The sequence below is a fragment of the Puma concolor genome, chromosome C1 (genome assembly GCF_028749965.1).
Source record: "Puma concolor isolate L17-30 chromosome C1, mPumCon1.1.hap2, whole genome shotgun sequence".
Taxonomy (NCBI): domain Eukaryota; kingdom Metazoa; phylum Chordata; class Mammalia; order Carnivora; family Felidae; genus Puma; species Puma concolor.
This window is the reverse complement of record NC_141674.1, coordinates 102,277,834-102,290,014: the sequence shown is the minus strand read 5'-3', so window position 1 is coordinate 102,290,014 and position 12,181 is coordinate 102,277,834. Positions and strand designations below refer to the sequence as shown.

Sequence of the window (12,181 nt, the reverse complement as noted above, 5' to 3'; positions counted from 1 at the left end):
TCCACTCTGCCCTAGCTCTTTTGTGATGAGAGGCCTCAGGCAGCCGAGTGTTGAGATGCACAGGGAGGGCAGCCTGCCTCCTTATGCTTATTTAGCGCTTGGCTGGCACTTCCGATCTTGTTTAACAGCCGACAAGCTGTTAGATCATGCGAGAGTAAAGACTTCTCGGTATCTCGTTTGCTTCTCTGCAAAATGAGTGCCACAGTCTTCTCTATGTGGACTTTGAAAACTAGCTGTCGTTTGTATTGAGTACTTTAAGTGCACAAGAGCACTTCTTCAAAGTGAATGGAAGCAATGTGACCTTCTCTTGGACAGGCTTGCTCCCCAGCTTCAAACACTGGTTCATGTGGGGGCTCCCGCCCCCTGAAACTCAGCAGGCCACCAAGTCTCATTTCCAGGGAGTGTCATCTAAAAGCCAAAGCAAGCTGACTACAAACTTTTTAACATGTACCTCTCATCTGCTCAGCAGAAATCCCTGTGACTTGTTAATAGCTCCCTTCTTATTTTTTTGTAGTGAAACCAATTGAGGCCTTAAATCAGTACCATTCGTTCCATCTCGGGCCATCTGAGAAAACCATTTAGAGTTGTAAAAAGTCATCTGTTGCATCTTGCGCTTCCTGCTGCAGGGCGAGGGCCAGTGCCTGACAGAGCGAACCCACAACAGGACGGTACAGTGTGCCGAACAGGGGGTCTCTTCGGGGACCCCATAAACACCAGATCTGGGAGAGCAAGAACGGGCCTTCAAAGAGAGGAGACCAGATACATATCCCATAAAACACAAACCTCTTTACAGCTGGAGTCAAGTTTCTCCACTTGCGCCACAGCGCTGCTTTCACCAAAGCTCATAGTGTTTAGGGTGGAAGAGGAGGAAGATGTGTGCAGAATGCCGCTTGCAGGAAACGAATCTCTGACCTTCCCCGGCCGGCCCTGTCGCCGAGGCCACGCAGTCATCCAAAAACAAGAAGTGGGAGATGTTCTTCCTCCTCCTTCTCAGCTGCCCCCTTCCCAAACTCCTTTATATTAAAAGGATTCCTTGAAAAGTCCTTGTTGGCCATGCACACTTTTGTGTAAGTTTCATCCTCAGACGCAAATATAATTCTGCAAGGATAGAAAGTGAAGCCTTATCAGTTTGAGACCATCTTTCAGAGATGAGAACGAAGAGGCAGGACACGTTGCCTGTGGTCATGAGCCGGGTGGAGGCCGGCAGACCTAGAATTTATTTGTCTGGGTGCTGTTCCTATGACCGTCAGCTGCTGGCTTCCTTCTCCCAGGGGTGTTGACAATGTTGGCCTTCTCTCAGTTTGTGGAATAAAAATCTTTTCGCGAACCCTCTTAAAGGAATTTAAGGCATGAAGAAGAAACAAAGAAGGAGAATTTCCTGAAATGACTCTAACTAAAATCAGCTCCTGTTTGTAGCTCTACCTTGGAAGTTTCATGGGGGAAATTTTTGTGACCAAGGAAGAAGTGATACTAGTTGGGTTTTGTAAAAATTTAACTCTGACAAAGCTGTTGACAGGAGCTAAGTTTGTACTTCAATACTACTACCATATCTGTGCACGTAGGCTGAGGCTAAAAATTAACTTTGGGTTTCTCTTTGAGGTATCTGCGTCTCGGTGTGCACATCTGGATCCTCCTCCCTGGCACACTGTGGATGGTTCCTCTGTATCTCAATATCCCTGGAATCCTGTTGGTTTTCTTCACATTTCTCTCACGGATAAAAACCTTATTCCTGTTCCTTTCCACTTAAAATGTCCTTTACCCTTTTATAGCAGCTCAGGTTCCTCACATGAGTTGTGGATGACCTGAAGATAACCAGGCTCGTGGGGTGGGGGTGGGGGGAAGCTGTGCTTTTAAAGAACTCTGGGAAATTCCCAACCTTGCCCTGAAGGAGGGAGTCCATCATCGGAGGGTCTCCGTGGAGGACAAAGCAGCCTCCCGTTCTGGAATTCAGATGACAGGTCCAGCGGCCCCAGCAGTCCCCACTGTCTTTGCCAGTGGGCGAGGCAAAAAGCGGTTGCTACCCTGCTGCTTCCTAGCCCTGGGAAAGGAGAAGCTTGGAAAGGCCATTTTTTTTTTTTTTTTTTTGGCTTCTGAGAACACATTTGAAGTAGGTTGGGTTGAACTGGCCCTTCATCTGTTGGTGCATCAGCCGCCAATCCAGTTCTAATATCCACACGTCAGAGAAGCAACTCTTTCAAACACAGATACGGGGACTTTAGGAGATGAAAGGGAGCTGGAGTTCCTCTACCCCAAAGTGTGGTCTCTATGCCAGTAAACAGCATCAATCTCAGAAATGCACGTTCTCAGGCCCTGCCCCAGACCTGTAGAATCAGAAACTCGGGGTGGTGGGTGGGGACAGTCAGCAATCTATTTTAACAAGCCTTCCAGGTGATTCTCATGGCCCTTAAAGTTTAAGGATTGCTATTCTGGGCACTTTGAAATAAGGAATTTGGGTATTATCATTGCTTTTCACCCCCGGCTGCACATTAGAATCATTTGATTGCTGTTTAGTTGGTCTGAGGTGGGATCCTGTCACTTAAAGCTTGTAGTTTCTCCTAACTTATCCAATTCAATTTCTCATCTTCTGGATAAAGAAACAAACCCAGAGAAGATAAGTGATGTGCTCAGGGTCAGCTGGGGCGGGGGGGTGGTTCGTGTGGCAGAGCTGTGAGGGCGCAGGCCTCCTGACTTTGTGACTGTCTGAACCCCTGCCCTCACAAATATCCCAAATCCACAGACTACATTTACAGTCCTTGTTCCAGTCTCTGAGACTGGACAGGGTCTTACAGAGGGAGATTGGCAGACCCTCTGGATTATGATGATTTAGTTACAGGTTAGCTCTGCTTAGCTCTTCCGGTTGTACTCATAATACCTCTCATATGACAGAACTTCAGGCCAGTGCCTCCCTTCCCACTACCTGGGCCCCTCTCAGTCCTCAACCTTGACCCAGTGCCCCATTTCCTCTGTGGGTACGGTCCTGAGATTTGGTATGCTGTGTTTTTACCTGGAAGACTAAATATGGCAAAGTCTGCAACAGTCCCTGGTGAAAACATATATTTCATGCCTTTCCACTGAGAACGGAAGAAGTTTTGTGGGGGGATTTTAATGCTGAGTACCAGAGGTCTTACTGGAAAGTGAATTTGTTTCTTCTTCGTGCCTCAAGTGAGAAGTGGCAAAGTGAATATTGGAAGGTTTTTTTTTTTTTTTAAAGAAGACTTTGAAGGCATTTACACACAAAAGTTTAGTGTTCTTTTGTGTCATCTCTGTCTTTTTTGGAGAGTGTGTGTGTGTGCACACGCGTGTGCCTATGTATGTGTGCACACGCGTGTGCCTATGTATGTGTGCACAGATAGAATCACTTAGGTCTGCTGAGTTAAGAGAAAGCTGTGGTTCTGTAAAAATCAGCCCGTCTGGGACATTTGAGGGTACCTCCTGCATGGCTTGCCTCTGGCCTGGACGGGCCTCTGTCTCAATGGTATTTACCTTTTATTTTTCAGGGGGCAGCACAGGCACTTCCCCGACCACCTCCAGCACTGGGACACCATCGCCTTCAGCTTCTTCTCACCTTTTGTCTCCATCCTGTTCTCCTCCAACATTTCACCTGGCCCCCAACACTTTCAACGTGGGCTGTCGAGAGAGCCAGCTGTGCAATCTAAACCTCTCTGATTATCCACCATGTGCCCGAAGCAACATGGCTGCCTTGCAGAGCTACCCGGGGCTGAGTGACAGTGGCTACAACAGGCTCCAGAGTGGCACTGCTTCAGCCACTCAGCCCTCCGAAACCTTCATGCCTCAGAGGACTCCATCCCTGATCTCAGGAATACCGACTCCTCCCTCGTTGCCTAGCAACAGCAAGATGGAAGCCTACGGTGGCCAGCTGGGGTCCTTCCCCACTTCCCAGTTCCAGTATGTCATGCAGGCCGGCAATGCAGCCTCGAGCTCCTCCTCACCACACATGTTCGGGGGCAGCCACATGCAGCAGAGCTCCTATAACGCCTTCTCTCTCCACAACCCTTACAATCTGTACGGATACAATTTCCCCACTTCTCCGAGGCTAGCTGCAAGCCCGGAAAAACTGAGCGCCTCTCAAAGCACTTTACTCTGTTCTTCTCCTTCCAACGGGGCCTTTGGAGAGAGGCAGTACCTGCCCACGGGGATGGAGCACAGCATGCACATGATTAGCCCTTCGCCCAACAACCAGCAGGCGACTAACACCTGTGACGGCCGGCAGTACGGGGCGGTCCCAGGCTCCTCCTCCCAGATGTCCGTGCACATGGTTTAATGGCCAGGCCGAACAGCACGGAGCCGGGGCCCCAGTCTCCACGGGCAGATCCTCCTCTTTGGGAGCCCAACGCCTTTGAAAAACGGGAACTGTGTATTCTTTCTTCTTTTTTCTTTTTTTCTGGAGGAGGAAAGCACATCCCGAAGAAGAACAAAAGACCTTTAAGCCACTGAAGGATACTTAACCGTGTGGAATCATCTCCGACTCAGTGGACATTCTCTTGCCTTCCCAAACCTTAGTTTTATAAAGCATTGTCTACTCTAGAGTGGCCTTTGAAGAAACTGAATTATCATTTTATAATAATGTTAAGGGAGATGCTAGCATGTAGCAGCCATAAAAAGTTACCCCCACACAAATACAGACCTACCTATACGTACACACATACATACATACATGCGTGCATGCATGCACACACACACACACATACATATTCGCACACAAACTTACCTACAGCGATACACACACACAGACTTGGAACTGGGCGAACTCTGTGGAGGGGGGCCCAGGTGGGTGCTTTCACCAAGAATCGGTCTATGTACAACGCTAGATGGACTGGGCCAGCAGTAGCTGCCAACCTTTCCCCCCTGCAGCTTACCCTGTTTCTGGAATGAACCATGTATCCTGGAACCCCTCCTATCCACAAGGGTGGACAGACACCACCACTACAACTGGACTTGGCTTCCTGAAAAAGATGGCTTTTGAACTTTGGCTCTCCTCACTCTGTGTTCGATCGCTGACGTTCCCAGTGGTACCTGTGAAAAGGGAGTAAGAGTAGCCGAATGAGAAAGGAGAAGGAATAGTGGGCAAGAGAGAGGCGGAGAGCGAGACTGAGAGAGGAAGTGTGAGCAATGGTGAGAGTGACAACGCACCGAGGAGATTGGTTTGGGGTCGTTTCTCCCCCTCCCCCCTACAGGTGATAGAATCATGGCGTTACCGAGGAGTAAGCCTCTCTGGGACACTGTGCAGAGTCAGGGCACTGGAGAGAGGACCCGGGCAAGGAATGCACTTGGATCCCACAGCTCTGACCAGCATGATCCAGAAGAGGGGTGCGCTGCCTGGGAAGTGCCCATTCCAGAGCGCGAAGCCTGGCGGGGGAGGGGGAACAGGAGTGTGAAGAAGGAAGGGTGTTATAATCCCGACAGATGATACCAAGAGCAGAGGCGACAAATCGAGGCCTGGCCGTCTGCATGCCAGATCCAGACACCTGACCTGGATTGCCTGCCCCGCAGCCCCCGGGGCAGGAGAAATCCAGTCACGTTCCAGGGAATTACAGATGGGCCTTTCTGCATCCTTCCACCTGCCCTTAGGTCTCCATTTTTATCAAATAGTTTATTGCATTTTGAAGTTTGGGTTTTTTTCCTTCATCTTTCCCTTTCCCCTCAAATCCTTTAATGTTAAGAAAACAAGTAAAGTTTGGTGCAAGCTAAACTTTTTAAGTGGTGTGGAAATGCAAATAATACCAAGTAATACAGATATTATTAAGATTTTTGGTTTTGAGGTGTTGTAGATAAATGTATTTATGTGCCTAGTGGGGAATCCAATATTATGAATTTTAAAAAAGGGGGCAATAAAAAGGGTATGTAAAATATGTATGAAGTAAAGGTGTATAAAAAATTTGCCCTTATGCACGGAACTGTTTCTAAGTGCCAAGCACAGAAAGCCGCTAAATAAAATCTTTGCAATTGTTTCCTGTGTGTTTGTATGGAAAAAGTAAAAAGTCTATGCGTTTCCATTATGCTTTGTAATAAGCACAGCACGGTCATCTATACCACTTTACGTGATCTCTGTGTAGACCTCATGAAATAGATATTACCATGCTCATTTTATGATTAGTAACTGCGCTCCAGAGAGGTTGAGTGGATTATCCAGGATCACAGAGTGTCAGAGAGGGAGCCAGGACTTGAAACCAGGTCTAACTCTGTGGGATGTTCGCCTCTCAACATTCGCTGCAGATGCCAGTGAGTCTAACAGCGATCCTCACCCTGGCTATGTGCCCGGCGTGATACCATTCTATGACTATCTCCTCTCATCCTCCCACTGTTCTGTGAGATATTAGTTTATCATCATTTCATAGATCTGGAAACAAGCTTTAAAAAGTTTCAGTACTTGATTAAGGCCCTCAGGTAGCAAGTGATTGAGCTGGCGATTTGACCTCAGAGTCCTGCAGGGCCCCAGCAGTCCCATGAAGCACTTGGGCAATCAGGAAAGAAATTCTATCCAAAGGGAGTGAGGGGAGAGTGACTCTGAGGTTGTTTAATCATAAATTTATACCCCCCCCCCCCCTTAAACGCACCACCGCAAGACCAGAGGCATGATTTTGAGTTCTCATGCACCAAATGACTGATAGACTAATAAAGTGCCTCAGGCTGTTCACTTATAAACACTCCCATATTCTCTCATTTGAGCCTCACAGTGTCCTAGGACAGGGTGGGAAGTATTGTTTTTGCAAATGGGAGATGAGGATTCTTAAAGTTGTGACCCGCCAGTGATTCAACATGGATGGGAAGCAGCAGAGCCAAACAGCAGAGCCCCTGCTCTCCCTCCATCCTGGGTCATTTCCAGTTGACAGCGACGTTGGGAGTCCACTGACCCATTTCATCGGGGCTCGATTTCGGGGGTCAGGTTGTCCATGAGCACACCCATTCACTGGAAATGGAGCTTGGTTTGGGGGAGTAAAAACTTCTCCAATCATTGCGTCAGTTTTATAAATAACTTCAAAGACTGGCATGCCAAGTTAATTCCATTAGCTATCACGTGGTTGCCAAAATAGCTGAGATAATGGCTGGATCTCCATTGGGCTAGATCCCCAATCTCAATGGATTGTGGGTATGACATATCTCAAGATTTAAATAGGCATTATTTACTTGGAAATCTTGCAGTCAATCCTTGGCTTCATGATGGTAGATAGAAAACAACTACATATAAAGCTTACAGTTATTTCTTTCTGATTTAACAGCATACCAAATATTATGCACTGGCCTAATAGTGTTTGAGGTTTTAAGTAACAGATAATCACAATATGCCAAGAGGCAAACTTTACATAGAAATTTCCATACTTTCATTGAACAGAATAATAATTTCAATAATCACTTGTGAGTGTTAATTACAGAAACATTTCTGTAATTTGTATTAATTAGAATGGTCCAAATCAATTACATCTCAATTATGGCATATGTTTCTATCTATAAATGAGAAAGTAATAAAAACATTTATTTTAACAAACTGGATAAAGAATTTGTCAAGAATATGCCTTACCCCATTCTCTTTAAGTAATGGTGAGAATTCATTATAATTGGCACACTGATTACATACATAGAGGTAGTAGAAAGCTATTCTGCCCTCATTCATGTTTCTGGAGGAAAGGCTGTCTTGTTCCTCTTTGCATCCCAGGAAAGTTTGTGACCTAGTATAGAATCTTAATACATAGTCATTCTTACTGCTGAATTTGTCAACCAAACCCATTTTTCAAGGACAGTGCAAAATGGTTGCATGGCTGAATTAGCATTGACTCCAAATGAATGGGCCCATATCAACAAAGATTTATTCTTCATATTGTATTCCATGGCAGATTAATGTAAATTTAATTTTGATACTAGCCTGCCAGGATCCCCTGTACATAATGGAGTGCTGAAAAGAAAAAAAGGCATGTCATAGTTTCTTTCTTCAAAGCGTTCACTATTGAGGCAGTCATGCACCTTGTGGGGCAAATGATATAAAAGACCAAAAATTCAGAGGAGATGCTCAGTGTAAGAAGGTGACATTGGAACTGTTTTCACGGGTTGAGCTTTGAACGATGCTCAGAATTTTTATGGAAGGAATGATGGGTTAAGAATCAAATAACTTTGGGGTGCCTGGGTGGCTCAGTTGCTTGAGCGTCAGACTTCAGCTCAGGTCATGATCTCGCAGTTTGTGGTTTCGAGCCCCGCATCGGGCTCTGTGCTGACAGTTCAGAGCCTGGAGTCTGCTTTGGATTCTGTGTCTCCCTCTCTCTCTGCCCGCCCCCCCCCCCCCCCCCCGGCCCCGCTCATGCTCTGTCTCTCTCTGTCAAAAATAAATAAACATATATAAAAAAGAATCAAATAACTTAAAAGTCAATAAAATAAGTAACTTCTGGAGGAAAAATGGTAACATCTCAATTCAAATTTAGTAATTTAATAAAACAAGACATTCATAACCTTCTTGTAGCCTATAGACTAATACCCTCTTCTTTTTTTTTTTTTTTTTTTTTTTAATTTTTTTTTTTTTCAACGTTTATTTATTTTTGGGACAGAGAGAGACAGAGCATGAACGGGGGAGGGGCAGAGAGAGAGGGAGACACAGAATCGGAAACAGGCTCCAGGCTCTGAGCCATCAGCCCAGAGCCTGACGCGGGGCTCGAACTCACGGACCGCGAGATCGTGACCTGGCTGAAGTCGGACGCTTAACCGACTGCGCCACCCAGGCGCCCCACTAATACCCTCTTCTATGAAATCTTTTATCATTAGTGGGGGTATAAAGGTTGAGATGAAAGGGCACAGTTTCTTGGCTGATGCTAAACGTTTGATTTATTGCTTAGTACTTGGAGGATTTCGGAGAAGCTCTGCTGTACCAATTCGCATTCAGTAAACTAAAGGAGAGTTGTCCTCCTAAGGAAACCCAGCCACAAAGATAAATTTTCACAAAGATTTTGTGTTTATGATTGTCAATTGGAGATCTGATTTCCAGAGAGGGCTATGCCTGTGACAGCTTCATTCATTCATCTGGATCAATTTCAATAAGCATGTATTTCATGCCTATTCTGTGTCAAGCACTGCCCTGGACACGAGGGTGTAGAGGTGAACAATTGGACACGTTCCTGCCATTGAGGAGTTCGTGGTCTGGTGAGAGACTACTATGGGATACGCTAGCAAATGAACAATGTAATTCCAGGCTCCAAGTATCATTTTGAGGTAATTACAAATAATAGGAATGTTAGAGAGTAATTGGAGAATGAGGATGGAGACTCCTTTAAATAGGGTTTTCTACGAAGGCTGCTCTAAGGAGATGACATTTGAGCAAGTACAAATGCAGAAGTTGCCTCAGAATTTGCTTCTCCAACTTACACCGAGGGCAGCCATATCCTTACTGGAAGATGTGCTCTGCTAGTCCTCCGTCAGCTGAGGCTGGGTATTTCGTTCTTCCCTGGGCTCTGTAGTATCATTCCTTATTTGCTGAAGCCTGGATGCTGGCCTTCTGGGATGGGGGCCATTTAGAGACTCCTCAAATCGAAATCTATCTTCCACATGGCCCCAGTAATGTCCTATTTTCATGACTAAACAAAGGATCAATTAATTAATAACAGTCAGGTAAATGGTGAATAACAGATAATTAAAAAGTATTAAATATGGCTTGGCATTCTATAATTTTCTCAGAACTGTTCTATGTAATATGGAGACGTAGAAAATGTCTACGTTCACAAAGATTTCAGCTTAGTTGAGGAGTCAAGATAATATGCATGTGAAACAGTGAACAGTGAAAGTATTGCATTTGTTGTAAAGACCATGTATTCTAGAGAAGTTTAGAAGGAAACACATTTTTATTGAGTTTTTATTACATGTTATGCATTGGGCAAGTTTATCCTATAATCCTTGCAACTACTCTACAGAATTTGTATTCAATCCCTATTTTATAGATGGGGAAATAAAAACTCATAGAGGTTAGCAGTGTGCACAAAATCACAAGAGCTTGTAAGTAACAAAGACAGGGCTCCAGCCCAGGTCTTTCCACCACTATGCTTTTCTGAGAATGAGATTCAAAGGGACTGTAGTAAAGAGAGGAGTGTTCACGGAGAAGGCGGAATTTGAATTGTTTGCAGAACTGGCAACCGTGTAAACTGAGGAGAGGGTGGGAAGCGGCACATTAACGACAAGTATTTTCTATATGGGACAATGAGTTATGGCGGTTGGCAGTGGGGAGAGGATGTTCACCTTCTTAAGTCAACTCTCAAATGTCTTAAGTCAAATGTTCTCCCTCCTGCTCCTGGTACCATGAGTCTGGATTTCCTTTTTGTATGCGAGCTGTCCTGACTGTAACGTGGGCAATTCAGGATTTCCTCCAGGGTCTCAGTGGGAGTCTTTATCCTGGAAAGAACCAGTGGGGGCTGGGAGGCCACAGAGGAGTCAGGCTACAACCCCCCCGAAACCCGCCAGAGCCCCTAGGCCAAGCTTACTGCCACAGTCCCGGCGTCGAGCTCTGCACAGAGCCCCTTGATCCCACAGCCAGCCATGCAGCGCCACGTGGGACTGTGAAAGGGGATCTTGCTGTTTAAGGCCGAGAAAACATTCATCATGTTTTCCTTCTTAGCTCATTTTACTGCTCATAGCACTCATCTTTTATGGGCCAGCCTAACAGCATTTCCCACTTCAGATGCTTCCTACTCACACTTTCTGCTTTTATTAGACTTTACTGCAGGCCCTGCAGAGGCACAGAAAACCAAAGAGGTTTTGAGTCCTTTTTAGTATTTTCACCCAGTGAAGCTGAAGTGGACAAAGGGGACTGCCAGAGGACTGCCAGGTCAACCCTCCAGCAGTTCTCATTCTAGGAGAAATTTCTGGACTCCGTGAAGAGAATTTGTGAAGTTTTTCCCTTCTTGCCACACTGCCCATCCTTCCTCCACCCATGGGCAGGGAAAGCCTCTCCTAAGTTGTCTCTGGATGATGTAACAGCCAAACTCTCAAATAGCAACACATTATTGTTTATTTCTCCTTCACCTTGCAATCCTACCTGGGCTTCTTGATTAGGTGGCTCTCTTCCAAGCAGTGATTCCAGGAACCAGGCTCCTTCCAGGCTCCACTATCTTCAACACACAAGGTTGGTTCCTCTCCATTCAAGTAGCAGATGGAGAAAGAATGGAAACTTGAACATGGAAGATGTTTATAAATCAGGCCTGGAACTGACTCCATGATTTTGTAGTTTGAACTCACGTGTAGTTTGGCCACACGTACCTGCAGGAGAAGGTGGGAAATACAGTCTAGTTGAGAGTCTAGGAAGAAAAGGAAATGGATTTGGTAGGTATCAGGGAGTGCCTGTAAGCCCCTGAGTGATCTAGACTCACTTTCGAAGATCTGCTCTTCCTGTAACCCCAGACTGGTAAAGGTAAGTCTAACTTCTAGTCCCAGCTTCTTGAATGTTTGGCAAAACTATTTGGAGCAGTTGACTTTACCCCACTACAGGTCAGTTATCCGTAAGAGGTATCTTTCAGTAGGCGTTCTTTCCCATTCTCTTAAAACATCTTGAGGATTTATGCAATGCAGAATGAGCTTCTCCCATGTGGTAATAAGTATAGAACAAGAAACATTTATCAAGTGGTTATTATTACCTGCCAGCATTATTATTATTATAATTATGCTAATATAATAGATGAGAGAAAAATTACAGATGCTAAAAATCTTACACAAGGTCATACTCAGGCTGTCCCATTCAGAGTTTGCACTATTAATTACTAGAAGTTAGCTAATTTACAGCAGGATTTCTGTTTTTATATTTATTTACTTGGGCAATGCTGAGAATGCTATAGGTAAGTCATATTCCCCGCCCTAAGAAAACTTAAAGTATAGAAGGAATCCGTTCTTACTGTGTTTCATCCAGAAAGATCTCAAGCATGACACTGTGGTGTTAGGTGCCTTAGAATTAGCTTTTTTTATTATTGTAATGTAAGTGCCCAGGTGGTAAGCTTTTGATTAGTGAGGCATCCATTTCAAAGACATCCATCTCCGGGGCGCCTGGGTGGCGCAGTCGGTTAGGCGTCCGACTTCAGCCAGGTCACGATCTCGCGGTCCGTGAGTTCGAGCCCCGCGTCAGGCTCTGGGCTGATGGCTCAGAGCCTGGAGCCTGTTTCCGATTCTGTGTCTCCCTCTCTCTCTGCCCCTCCCCCGTTCATGC

At 45.5% G+C, this 12,181-nt stretch overlaps 1 protein-coding gene across 2 annotated transcripts in view; it reads left to right on the top strand.

The window, feature by feature from the left end:
- Positions 1-5,969, top strand: part of TBX15 (T-box transcription factor 15) — a 105,047-nt gene extending 99,078 nt beyond the window's left edge. For both annotated transcript variants that reach the window (XM_025912208.2, XM_086717948.1), the window contains exon 8: positions 3,498-5,969. In XM_025912208.2, coding sequence (XP_025767993.2) covers positions 3,498-4,282 — 785 coding nt within the window. In that variant the 3' untranslated portion in view covers positions 4,283-5,969. The remainder of the gene's footprint in view (positions 1-3,497) is intronic.
- Positions 5,970-12,181: the final 6,212 nt, after the last annotated feature.